The 13,144-nt window shown below is 37.1% G+C and overlaps 1 protein-coding gene across 2 annotated transcripts in view; it reads right to left on the reverse strand.

Moving 5' to 3' along the window:
- Positions 1 to 472: 472 nt before the first annotated feature.
- PDZRN4 (PDZ domain containing ring finger 4) overlaps positions 473 to 13,144 on the reverse strand; it is a 342,662-nt gene continuing 329,990 nt past the window's right edge. For both annotated transcript variants that reach the window (XM_014786372.2, XM_087441972.1), the window contains 3 exons: positions 10,707 to 10,808; positions 6,554 to 6,670; positions 473 to 2,798 (listed from right to left, as the gene is read on the reverse strand). In XM_014786372.2, coding sequence (XP_014641858.2) covers positions 1,272 to 2,798; positions 6,554 to 6,670; positions 10,707 to 10,808 — 1,746 coding nt within the window. In that variant the 3' untranslated portion in view covers positions 473 to 1,271. The remainder of the gene's footprint in view (positions 2,799 to 6,553; positions 6,671 to 10,706; positions 10,809 to 13,144) is intronic.

The following is a 13,144-nucleotide window of genomic DNA, read 5'->3' on the forward strand; positions in this document are numbered from 1 at the left end:
GCCTTCATGATGAGATCAGTGCCCTTATAAGAAGAGAGACCAGAGAGCTTCCTCTCTCCCTTTCCACCACGTGAGGACACAGTGAGAAGGCAGCCATTTGCAAAACAGGACGAGAGTCCTCACTAGGGAACTGAATCAGTCAGCACCTTTATCCTGGACTTCCCAGCCTCCAGAGCTGTAGAAATAAATTCCTGTTGCTTAAGTCACACAGTCTATGGTATTTTGTTACAGCAGCTTGAGCTGACTAATACATATGGTGTCATTATAAACAATCTCAGAAGCTTCACTGATCCCCTCTCTCTATATCTTTCCCTAAATTTTTCTTGGCTTTTCCCTACATGGGTGGCAGGCAAGGAGAGCATGAACTCATGTTTATTGAATGTTTAGTTAGCACCTGTTAGATGTTCTACATATATTATCTAATTTAATCCCGGTAAGAATATGTGACACAGTGATCTATGGGAAGTATTTCAGGACAATTTTATTGAAAAAAAGTGATAGAAAATGTACACATTTTATAATCCACAATTAAGAGTCTTCTAAATAGTATACATATATAACTAATTTATATCTGGTAACCACAGTGGACAATGAAAATAAAACACTCCTCGATAACTTTCTTAAGGATAATCAATAATTTATTTCTCTTTTATTGTCACAATTACCACAATTATCTAGCTACATGACCAATGTCACTACATATCACAGGAAGATTGTCCACCTACACTTTACCGAGACAAAGACAATGGCCATTTATGTGTTAAATGTACAAGAAGATGTTAAAAAGAGGTGGTTTTTATGTATAAGACAAGATGTGGCACATGATTTATTAACAGGTTTGATTTAATACAGATTATGCCAAGAAGCAAGCACAGAAATGTTTTGGCATTGAGTTGTTATTAAAGTAGAAAATAAGTAAACTAGAGAAATAAATCCAGATCTTAACTTACAATAGATACATTAAAGTAGGAAATTAATTGGCTCCTCAGCATTTTTGTTCAAGTTTTTTTTTGTTTTCTTTCCTTTTGTTTGTTTTTTAATATATAAACGAGTAATATGAATATATCACAAGTTAAAGAAAGATCTCAGCCAAAAAGAAGGTACCAGGATATGAAAAACAAATGAAAAATTACCAGGTATTTTTGCTTACAAAAAATTTAAACTATAAAGAGTCACAAAATATATATAAAAACGCCACATTGAACGAGGCAATCATACTCTACCCAAACTGGTAGCATCCTCTTAAAATCAGTTGCATTCCATTCATTCGGTCATACGGTGGTGACGGACAAAAAGGCGTTATGAACTCGTGTGCCATCAGGAGACTTGGCCCCATGGGTCATCAGTTCTTGGATTGTCATCCAGTTGTCCAAAATTTTCTTGTTTCTTTTTTTCATCATCTTTTTGTGACTCAGTTCAATGATGTTGATCTCCTTCTTGCCCTCGCTGCCGCTCTGAGGACTCTCCTTGAGACACTCTAACCGGCTCCGCATCATGAACTCTCGGCGCCGACGCTGCTCTTTGGCCCGAACCAGGTGTTGCTTTCTCTCTTCTTTGCTCCAGTAACGCCCCATTTTCATCTCGCTCATGGTGTCATCGTCTGTCGTCATGCCACTCCGTTCCTCCTTGATCTTTAAGGCACGTTCCTTCAGAATCCGGTCTCGCACTGGTCTCTTTGTTATGTACCTTGTCCCATCGCTCCTAATTTTCACCTTCCATTCCATCTTGGGCTCTGAACACTTCTGTGACTCCTTGCACATGCTCACCAAACTGAGCTGACTCTGAGCATACTCGACTGCAGATTTCTGTTGAATCAACTGCATGTAGCTTTGATAATGCCGGGCATGTGCTGGGATGTTTGCATATCTATATGAGGAGCTGTGGTAAGGAGAGAGGTAAGGGATGTTCTCACTGCCTGTCTTCTCTGGATCAGAAAGCTTGTTGCTTTCTGAACTCTTCTCCTTGCCTTCAATGCCGCAAACTTGTTCAGTGGTTTTGGCTTTGGTGGAGGTTGACTCTTTACTGCTCTGTCCAGAAGAGGACTGACTGGCTGCGATTGTGCTTCTCAGGTTTTTCTTATTGGTGAGGTTGATCATTCTTGGAAGGGAACTGTCAGGGGAACGGTCCACTGTAAGTGGAGTGCTTCTGCAGCTTTCAGCTGTGTTGTAAGCACTAGAACTGTCCTTGTCTGACTTTTCTGGGTGTTCGATGATGTCATCTAGTTTTCCCCTCTGCATATCTATGCTGGTGTTATAATTTCGGAATCCTCCGTCATGCAATGCCCAGATGTCTCCATATTGGTCTGTCACTTTCTGGAGCCTGTGAGCCTGCATGATATTCTGGCACTCGAGTTCAATGTTTCTTAGTTCTTCATTAAGCAACTGCAGCTCATGCTCCACTGCCTCTTGTTCCCCTTGATTGCATTCCATTGTGCTGCTCGAGTAATACAGGTCATACTCGCCATGGTTTCGAATCTTGCACTTGAGCTCCAGGAGCTGCCGGAATCTTTCACACTCCTCATCTTGGTTGCCAGTGCAGTCTGAGTCCACGTATTCACCAGACACGAAGCTCTCGTTGCACCGAAGTTCAACGCTTCCTAGAGTGTCTTGGCTCTGCCCCAGCTCTCTCTTGCTCTTCAAAGACGTGCTGTTGGGGTCCTCAGCTGCGTTCTCCTGCTCTGAGCTCTCGTCGTTTCGCAAGCTTTCATCGGTGCGCCCCACTCCACTGTCCTTCTCATGGTTGTTGGATGAGGATGTTGCCGTGTCTGTTGTACCTTCTTCTTCTTCCTGTTTTTTTGGCTAGGATACCAAAGTTGAGAGAACAAAGAAAATTAATTATTTCGAACCATGCCAGTTGTTGAAAAATTTGCTTGAAAAAACAATGCTTCTTGGCAGAAGTGCGGTTCCTAGAAAGCGGCTCTAATTTTAGTATCCGTAACAATTTTAGAAATAAAGGCAATTAGCTCATGGCAGCTTTTTACGCAATGAAGTAAAAAAAAACAAAAGCTGTTTAACTGTGGCTATGACACTCACTTGGGGATAAATAAAACAGGACATATTTAAATAAGTGATTCTTATCTTAAGGGTTTCTCTTACTTGGGAAACTCTGGAGTAAAGGTGTGTAAATGAGGTGACTTGATGAGTTTCAAGACGAGGAGTAAGACAGAATGTCTAAATGGTCTTGAGCAATATGAAGGCCCGGAGTTCAGAAGCTGCATCACTTTATTATTATTTTTTTCCTGAACTTTCCTCAAGTGCAGAGGAAACTTCATTGATCTAGTAATATGCTGATAATGGTAAAAAAATTCAGGAATAGATTAGTGCTGGAGCCCAGGACCTTCTATCTATAGATAAGGAAAGTTAATCCCAGATGGATTCAGCTTGTTAGTGACAGAGAGAGGTCTAGAAGTCCAGTGCCATCTCCCAGTGTCAGGATTTGTTACATGTCCAGGATGCCCTATTCCTGGATACACGTGCTTTGACCTCAGTGCGTCTCCAAATCATGTTACTGAAAAGCAACAACAATGTCTTAAGACTCACTTGGGTTACTTAAAAAGATTTTTCTACTCTTAACTAGTAATTTCCTTCAAAGGTGACTTTTACTCTACCAAGAATAAAATGACAGTTCCTATGAAAATCTGAGCAGCACTGATTGCCAGACATGGGCACAGTGTCAAAAAGTATATTTTGACATATATATGTAAATACACACACACACGTATATATTTAAATATGTATGTAAACTTCACTCCGTAGTAATTTTTGGCTCTCATGCAGAACAATTAACTGTTACTGCCCTAAGGAGATGCAAATATAGTTCTTTCTCTGTGAATAGGGTAAAGTTATTTTTTCCTCCAACACTCATCATATAGTAGTCTACATAGCAATTTCTAGATTGTATTTTCCTTATGTCTAAGTTTACTCACCATTAGATATATATATTATTATAATTAAATATAATTAAGCCTGTTAGTGTTACAAAGAAGGAAAGAATGGGTGATAAAAGGTATTCTAAAACAGGTCTGAAAAGGTCTCTCTAGATAATTGTTATTTTCTTCCAGAGAAGTAATGGCAGAACAAAATGTCACATAAACTGGAGAGAAGAGAACATGACTATGTATCACGTTATTCTAGGATTCTCAATCTTTCTCTAAAATATTTTTCCTCATGTGTTGAAAACATACTGAGGTTAATTTTAAAGTTTTATGTAACTAACAATGGAAAGCTGTTACATCTCCATGTCTCTTGCTATAAGCTGACAATAGTATCAAATGTGGTGACATCTGCACACTATGCCATAAAACTCCCAAAGGATGTTGTTGATATTACAAATGAGTTTATATACCACATTATTTACATTTGTATTTTTCTCATATCTTTAACGAGCTTAAAAAATACAAGACAGCTAGTGTTTCCTTTTTCTTATTTTACATGCAGTACGAGTGATACAGACAAATTATGCTATGGGAGATGTTGCACAATGTGTCAACAGCAGCCATAGGACCAAGGATAGTATGGAAAGTGAAACTTTCATATGGATATGTATTTCAGTTTTTAAATATGGATATACACTTTATTTTTTATTCATTTTCCCCTTCTTTTGTTACTGGTTTATGAGCAAATGTGAAAATAAAGAGTTTTCCATTCTCAAACCTAAAATTCCTGGTTTCTAATGTAATGCTACTCTATCATTTATCATTTCCCTACAGAATTATTATAGTGACAGGCAATGTTTCTAGCAAGACATTTCTAATGTAGTATTATTGTTTATAAGGGCAAAGGACTTTTAAAGGTTTCTGTACTTCTCATCATTTTTCAGTCTCAAGGTGAAGAAAAATTTCCACACAATGAGCATCTAACCTCAGGGACCATCTAGTGTTACCTCAAAAGACCTAGCATTTGTATTACGTCTGATGAGTAGGCAGCATATGACACCATATCACTTCACTTGGACAGGATTTCTTCCTTCTTTCTTTATTCCAACATCCTCCTGTCAATTCTGTATCAGGTCACATTTTGTATCTAAGAGAGAAAAAGCCTGGAGCAAGGACTTTCTTGCTTGTAACCAGCAGCTGCCACCAAAAAATATCTTTATTTGTGGCCAGTGTTGAAGTCATACATAAAATTTTCAATCCATCCTACCTATATTGAAAAGCAATCACCACAGTCGCAGCATCATTTTTGAGCATGAACTACATTCGTGAAGTGGCCAGTGGGCATCCAGGATCAGCAAAGAGTATAGCACACATGGCTATGGTGACACTGTAGTTTTCAATCTAATGATTTATTTAATATATGGACATGTGCACACACACATACACATACCTCTCTGCTATGAGATGCTAGCATCAACATATTTCATCACTCAGCTTGGAAAAGTGATAGGATGTTTGTGTTTCATGTTCCTAAGCCTAACTGTCAGAATTTTTTAAAAAATTCTTTTAGGATGTGTTAAGAATAGGATGATAATTAAACAAATCAGTAAATTGACAGCAGAAGTGTTAATAAAACTATATCAGCAGATGAATGACATGAATCTGACATAAAAAATCTAGCATATGTAGGGGCTGGCTTGGTGGTGTAGTGGTTAAGTTCCCATGCTCCACTTTGGAGGCCCGGGGTTGGTAGGTTTGGATCCCAGGCATGGACTGACGCACCACTTGTCGAGCTATGCCATGGTGGCATCCCATATAAAGTAGAGGAAAATGGGAACGGATATTAGCCCAGGGCCAATCTTCCTCAGCAAAAAGAGGAGGATTGGCAACGGATGTTAACTCAGGGCTAGTCTTCCTCACCAAAAAAAAAAAAAAATCTAGCATATGTTGATCCTGTTTTTATCCAGCAGGAAAACCACAACAAAAATGAAAAGAATCCTAAGACTCAGTTTGTCACGAGCCACAGTGTGATCTTTTATTAGTTGTGAGTTAACTAAGGGCAGGGACTTTGCTCATTTTTCTTTGCATTCTCAGGATCAAGTGTGGTACTTGGAACATATAAGGAGCTCAGAATATTTTGTTGAATGATGATGTGACCCTGAGGCAAAATGATGTCAACAATCTCAAGTAGAACCACTCCTATTCAGGAGTATATAGGTGTAATCATGATACCAAACACACAAATGAGATTGATGGCTTACATCACGTCATCATGACCCTATAGTTGCCTAAATACTCAAATAGATACATTAATATTTTAAAGTATAAAATTACTTTTTGGGGGAAGGGATTGCCTCCAGCTGGCATATTGAGAAGCAACATGCATTTTTAGTATTAAATTTCTGCAATAGGTTGAACAGTACTTGGGTCAACATTTGAATACTACTGTACTCTATCAACAATGGCCCCTAAGCTTTCCAAACTACAAATATTCTCAATAGAAAAAAATTGTATTTATTACCTCTGCTTCACTTGAGATGGTCTTTTGCTCTCAAAAATTACCATTACAGAGATGTTGGATCAAACTCTTTGATTTTGTTTTTTACTCCATTTATGGTTATACCTTAAAAAAAGAACTAGCAACATTTCAAATGATGTAGTTCAAATTGTTGGCCTTACCTGCTCCACCTCATTGGCAGTGCGCTGCATTGCTTCATTATGCTGTTCTTCCAACATCTCCAAGTTTAACTCCTCTAAGAATTCATTCCTTTCATCTTCCAGCCAGCCTTCATCCAGCTGTGAAAGAATACATTAGTACATCATATTATGTTCGTGAGAACTCATGCTAAAATAGAGTAAACTTAAATGGTGATGCCTGACCAGTTCCTTTTATCATAATGATTCTCTTCAGAATACCAGCCTCAGATAGTTCACCTCTCAGAAGAAAGAAAAGGTGATACAAAAAAAATTGGACTCTTACGCCTTTTATCCTTTCTTGAAACAGAGCTACAGATTTTCTCTCATAACCAAGTAGATCTCACAGCATAGAACATTACCGTGTTTCAAAATGTATGAAAAGCATACTGCATAATCCACAGCTGTCACGTTCATTACCTCTAACAGTCCCCATATTAAGGAACCGCAGTGGTACTAATGGGACCACGAGACAATTGGGCTTTTTTCCTTAACAACAACCCCCAGTGCAACTGCACACAACGCGTCCCCCACCCCCTTCACTGACACCACCCTCATCCTGCTTCTTGATTTTTAGGGGGATGGTTTCCAAGTTAACAAGATGGCTGCTTCCCACAAGAGAAGCTACGGACAATATTTATTGTATCTGAAAAAAAAATTTCTAAGTTATTCTTCTCAAAGTAAAAGAAAAAGAGCTGCTATGCCATGTCTATTTTAACTCATTTTTCAGGCCCGATTCCAAAAAAATGTTGCATTTAAGGTTGGTGGAGTGGTGTGGAGCATGTGGGGTTTTGTTAGCGAGTGCTGAATCCAAGTATTCTTGTGGGAGTCTTACATAAATTAAACTGAACAGATCTCTTTGGCTTCTCAACATAAAGTGAAATGGAAAACTGGTGGTTACCCTGCTAATATGATGAGTTTTGACAGTTAATACAGATAATTTGCCTCAAAGTGGATTTTTTGAGCTGGATTACATAAATTAGCTATTTATTTTGATTAAATTCGCTGAATTATTGTCAAAGCTCTGCTTCACTCTGTGTTACAAGGAACAGCAGCTTTCTAGCAAGCCAAAATTGACAATGACAAAGGTGAAAACACCTCAAACTAATGGGCAAAATTAGCTCTTAAAAATTACTGAACTTCAAAAGCTTAAAAACAAAACAAACTCTGAAAGAAGGACATTAAACTGCATCAGAAAAGGCAGTAGTGTATATGTATCATATTCATTAATTTGAAGGCAATCATAGGTTTCTTGATATTTATTAAAACCTACCCAGAACTTAAATTACCTCAAATTTGACTGGGGCCAAAAGCATGGACACATTCATTCATCCTCATTTATCTTAGTGTAGCCTGAATAGCTTGACCAAGTTCCACCCCACCGTCTTTGATATGCAGATGAACTATGAAAATTATTAACTATAAAATGAAAATTAAGCTGACTAAAAATTTAAATTCAGTCCAATTTACAATTGTCCAAGTTTTACATTCTTTAATCCCTTTTAAGTTTCACGAAGCTGCAAACGCCAGACTCCAAAAGAAATTGCTTAAAGCTAGAAATGTTTACTTTTTAGAAGCACATCAAGCAGTTTTTCGTTAATCAGGTCAAAACAAAAGGTTTGCTAACACTGATACAGTGAAAGATGAAACAGAGTCTTTTGAAATTTAAATGAAGGGGTAGAGGAGATAAGAAGAACAAATGGTAAAAATTAATGATTCCTTATAACTCTTTTCTTATTAACCAACCACATAGATCCTTGAGTTGCCATCTGTAGTCAGTGTATGTCTATTTTGATTAGGCTTTCCTCTAGCACAATAAGTAAGGAGGGATTCTTCTTGCTCATTTCCTTTCCCTGTTGTATTTCCTTTTCCACCTGGACATTCATTCATGGCAGTCTGTCTAAAACTGTGGCAGAGAGACCTTTCCCTTGAACTGAGCTGCAGGAAAGGGAGGATGGTCATTGTTATTCAGGGGGATCTTCTGCATGGTAGTGGATCACACGTGGCATTTCAGAGAAAGAAACAACCTGCACTTTCTCAAAAGGAGTGGCTGAAAGTTCTTATGAGAGCCCTCTCTGCTCCAAAGGCCTAAGGGGAATAGGACAGAATAGCAATACCTTTAATGGTCTGAGAAAGAAAATGGGCAGAAAATGAAAGAAAGTTGACAGGGAATGAAAGAAATGAGTTATTTCAAAATATTGCACAGATGTACAATACTGCCCCCAGCAACTCTGTACATCATTTCCAAGAATGTAGAGAAGATTGGAAACATTAAAAAAAAGAAAAGGGCTAGAAAAAGCACACACAAAAACTTCTATATTCTCCCTGAATAAAATGCACATACAAAAAAATGCAATAATGAGATATATTGAAATTGATGGAAAAATATGGGTGATATAAAGACAAGTTTTTTTTAGTCTTTTTTTCTTGCCACTTTGGAGCATGTACTGCTTAAATATCACTTTTAAAGTATGGTGTTAAAAATGCATTTTCTTTCCTTATTTTTCTAGAAATCTTATTTTCTAAAGGCAATTAGGTTCCTTCCAGTGGCATGAAGCCTTCTTCAGGATCAAGGAACTAAAGCAGATTCTGATTTTGACAGACAGGATGGTACCCTACAGAGTCAGATGACCATCTTTTATCAACTCTGGAAAGGAAGTCTTGTTTGAAAATTCATCCTCCTGCATTGATTCTTTTGAATCAGGAGTGTAGCCAGGTATTCGAAAATGCCACTGGTCCTACCAAGCATATGTATTTCGTCAAAGATGAACAGGATCTGGTCTTATGTCATCAATTTCTATTCTTCCCACAGTCCATTATAGCTGTTACGTGGCATAGTTTAAGGAAATGCTTTAATTCTAAATTAATGAGGTTCTCTAACCGTTACATGGAAAGGGCAAGGAAACTACACTATAACGTTGAAATATCTTTTCTACAAGGATGACTGCTGAGTTCTCCTCAATTTACTATGAATTTCACTAATATGTATTTAGTCCCTTTATTCTGTTCTTTTTCAAGAAAATGAGATCAATGAGATTAACTGGTTTGCGGATTTCCATGTAATTAGTGCAATTTCATACGTATTTTAAAGTTTCACTCCCACGGAGGCAGTCCAGCCAGTTGTGTAGGTTCCCTTCCCAGCTCCTAAGACCTCAGGTGCGTAACTTTACTCTGCCCTGGGCTATGGCCGGCTTTATGGGAGCCATTTAGAATGGTCAAGGGCATAAGGGAAATATATGCGGAAAGGGTGATCTTTTATAACCACTATATTCAAGTCAGGACTCGGTCTGACACTGAAATACACTTGCTCAATGTAATTTATAGATAGTATGTAGTTACTGAGTCTGAAAAATATCAGATCAATAAGCCGGGAGACAAATGCTGATATAACCAACTTCACTCAAACTACTGACAGATGGATAGAATGGTGACAATGTAATGTCCTTTCTGTACTGCAGTGGGGTATAAAAAGGATATAAAAGGAAGTACCAATAGTACTTTTCTTCCACCACTACCCCTCCTTTACTTTCATGACATCTCCCTCTGTAAAGATATTAAAAAATGCCTTTTAGAAGCTATCAGTTTGTTTTGGGCTGGACAGATGTTTTTGTCACACTAAAATTAGAAAAAATTCATTTACGATACATGGAACCACACCATGCTACATAAGGCACTTTATTTGACAAAGTTATCCTCAAAAGATTTAAGTTGATAGCTAGATATGCTAATGTCTCTCTCATTAGAGAGTCTTTCAACATACCTTAATATGCCAATTAAGTATTTTTAGATGAAAACCTAAAGCAAGGATCCATAAAGAATTAAAAATCATGTAAAGTCAACCATTTTTCATTTATAAATTCATTTAAATAGCTGGCAAGTGGAAGGAGAGAATAATGATTCAATTTTGTGTGCTTTTTTTCTTCTTTTTAAAAAATAAGATGTTTAGCTGTCATTCTGTGGAGCAACATAAGGGAGTCTTTAACTTATAATTTTTTTGATAAGGTTGGTAAGTTAGGAAAAATAACTCAATTACGTTTTGTATATTTGGTTTTACAAATATCCATGGAACTGACATGATACAGAATAGCAGATCGTGAATATAAAGTTCAGTCTCAAGGTTTCTGATCTCTGCTCTGACCTGAATCTCTGGCCTTGCAACCAGCAGCACAATTCTCTTGCACTCATCGCTCGACAGCAATGCCACTGCTTCTCCTCGATTCTGGACATCTTCCCCATTTATCTAGAAAACAAATGAAAGTGGCACATTAGTTTCCATTTCCACAATGCTGCACACAATAAATGGCAAATATCAGCTCATTTATGGGAAACGTATGGACAATGAAGCTCATACAATGGGCTCATCTTCAGCCCCTCAGTGGTAAGTGCCTTCACTCAATTACGTGCTTACTGTAAGAGCCATATCGATCCCTGAAGGATGGCAGACATCAGAGGAAGCAGTTATGTTCATAAATGTCCAACCTGCGCCCTGGCAACATACATCTAGCAACACAATTAACCAGCCCCTGACAGGTGACGTCCATCTTTCTCCGCTCAGAGTAATGGAAGTGTCACTCTGAGATAATAGTGCTGGGGGAAGCAGGGTCGGCAATACCACAACTGAAATCCGTCATCCTGCATGCTTGCTGCGAGCCAATTGGAGAGCTGCAGTGTTATCTCTCACCAGGCAATGCTCCCAGGCCGCTGCAGATTGCATTTTCATTTAATCATTTCATATTTGTATGTGGGTCTGACTCAGTTGCCCCAAATCACTCTCAGGGTATCATTTAGTGCTTAACTAATCAAAAGAAGGAACAGTTCATCAGTTACATCCTCATCAATATTCCAGTTCTTTCTGAGATTCATCCATTTCCTAAAACAACAAAACTAATGAAATATCTTAAAGCTCATCTCTTAAGCACACTTAAATTTTTTTTTTTAAATTAACACGGAGTAAAATTGGCTTTTTATAAGAATACTGAGTGGAAGAAACCAAGCTTGAGTAAACTTCTGATTAAAAAGAAAAGATTCCAGTGGCATTCGAAATATATCTTTCTTCCTTTTTCTAAGTTTTGCAGACAGAGCAAATAAGTGTCTAAACTTTGTATTTTAAACTACTGTTTTATGTTCAAATGTGTTTAGCTCTTAGTTAACACAACTTTTTTCTTTGCATATTTTACATTTGTTTTATTTTATTGATTGCTCAAATTCATGGAGACAATGAGATTTGTGATCCACAATATATAACCAAAATATGTGGAAAAAAATTTCAATTGGATAGGTCAAGTAATTCTATCTAAAATAAGTATTAATTATTTCGATAAATTAAACAGAAAATGTGGCTGTACTGACCATTTTGACAATAATCAATCTAACATCTTTCACTAAGGATTTCTGCTTAAAAGCAAGAAGTAGCCTACTGAGGTTTTCTCCTTGTGGGTCTCTGGGATTCTGGCTGATATATTAGGACAGACATAATTACCGAAAACAGCTCAGAAATCTCAACTTTGGACCACAATAAATGATCCTTATTCATAGACTCCTATTATACATATTTACCACAAAGAAAGTAGATAATAATAGTCAAAGGGGGGAAAACCATACAATCACGTGTTGTATTTTCTTATTCGGATCAAATGAGTGTCACCTTAGTTTTTCTCTTGCATATGTAGACAGAAAATTCAGCTTTTACAAATTTCAAGTGCATTTCCTTTTTCTTTTTTTTTTGCAATTTCCAAATAAAAGTCATCAAATTAGAAAATAGAAGCTATGATTCCAAAATGGGGACTAATGGCTGGGAAGGATAGGTTGTGTTTTTTTGTAAGTATATATCTGAAAAGCTATTTTTGTACTGAATCTAAGGCCTTTATTCCTCGAATAAAAATAAATTGGTTGTGATGGATTCCATTATACCTCCCCCATCCCCAATTAAGTATAGTTTGAAAAAAGTGACTTGAAAATTTTTACTTTCTTTGAGCTTTGAGGGCTTATGTCCATTTCATAGTAATTCTTAGCAGTATACCTGCAATGCATCCATCTCTCTATCAACTGTGGATCTAGTTGTTCACCTTCCCTCCACTTTAGGCACATCCGATCCTAAGGAGATTGAGTTGGATGATCTCACACAACTAAGCTTCATCTTTTCTGTTTGAAATATAATTCTCACTACTTTTTTCTCTGGTCTCCTTTCAAGCATATACATACTTACAAACACTTCATCTACATTTTACTTACCATTAATCTAAATATTCTTCATTCATGTTTGTTTAATGGTACTATTGTGTTCCCTATATTAAAGTGCAGATAATAGTGCCTTTCGAAGAGGGTTGTCATAAGGATTAAATAAGGTAACATATGCAAAGGGTTTAAATAAGTGTCCAGTATACAGAAAGTGCTCAAGGTTGGCACATATGTCTGTTGATGTGATTGTTGCTATTATTATTATACTATCATTATTTATATTTTAATATTCACTAAAGACTATTTTCTTCTACATAAAGAAAATATACTAAAATTCATCTACAATTAAATCCATAGTAATAAACATGGTTCTATTTTAAAAGATATATATCTCATACG

Source organism: Ceratotherium simum, chromosome 17, assembly GCF_057802395.1.
Source record: "Ceratotherium simum simum isolate JZ-2026a chromosome 17, ASM5780239v1, whole genome shotgun sequence".
In the NCBI taxonomy this organism is placed as follows: domain Eukaryota; kingdom Metazoa; phylum Chordata; class Mammalia; order Perissodactyla; family Rhinocerotidae; genus Ceratotherium; species Ceratotherium simum.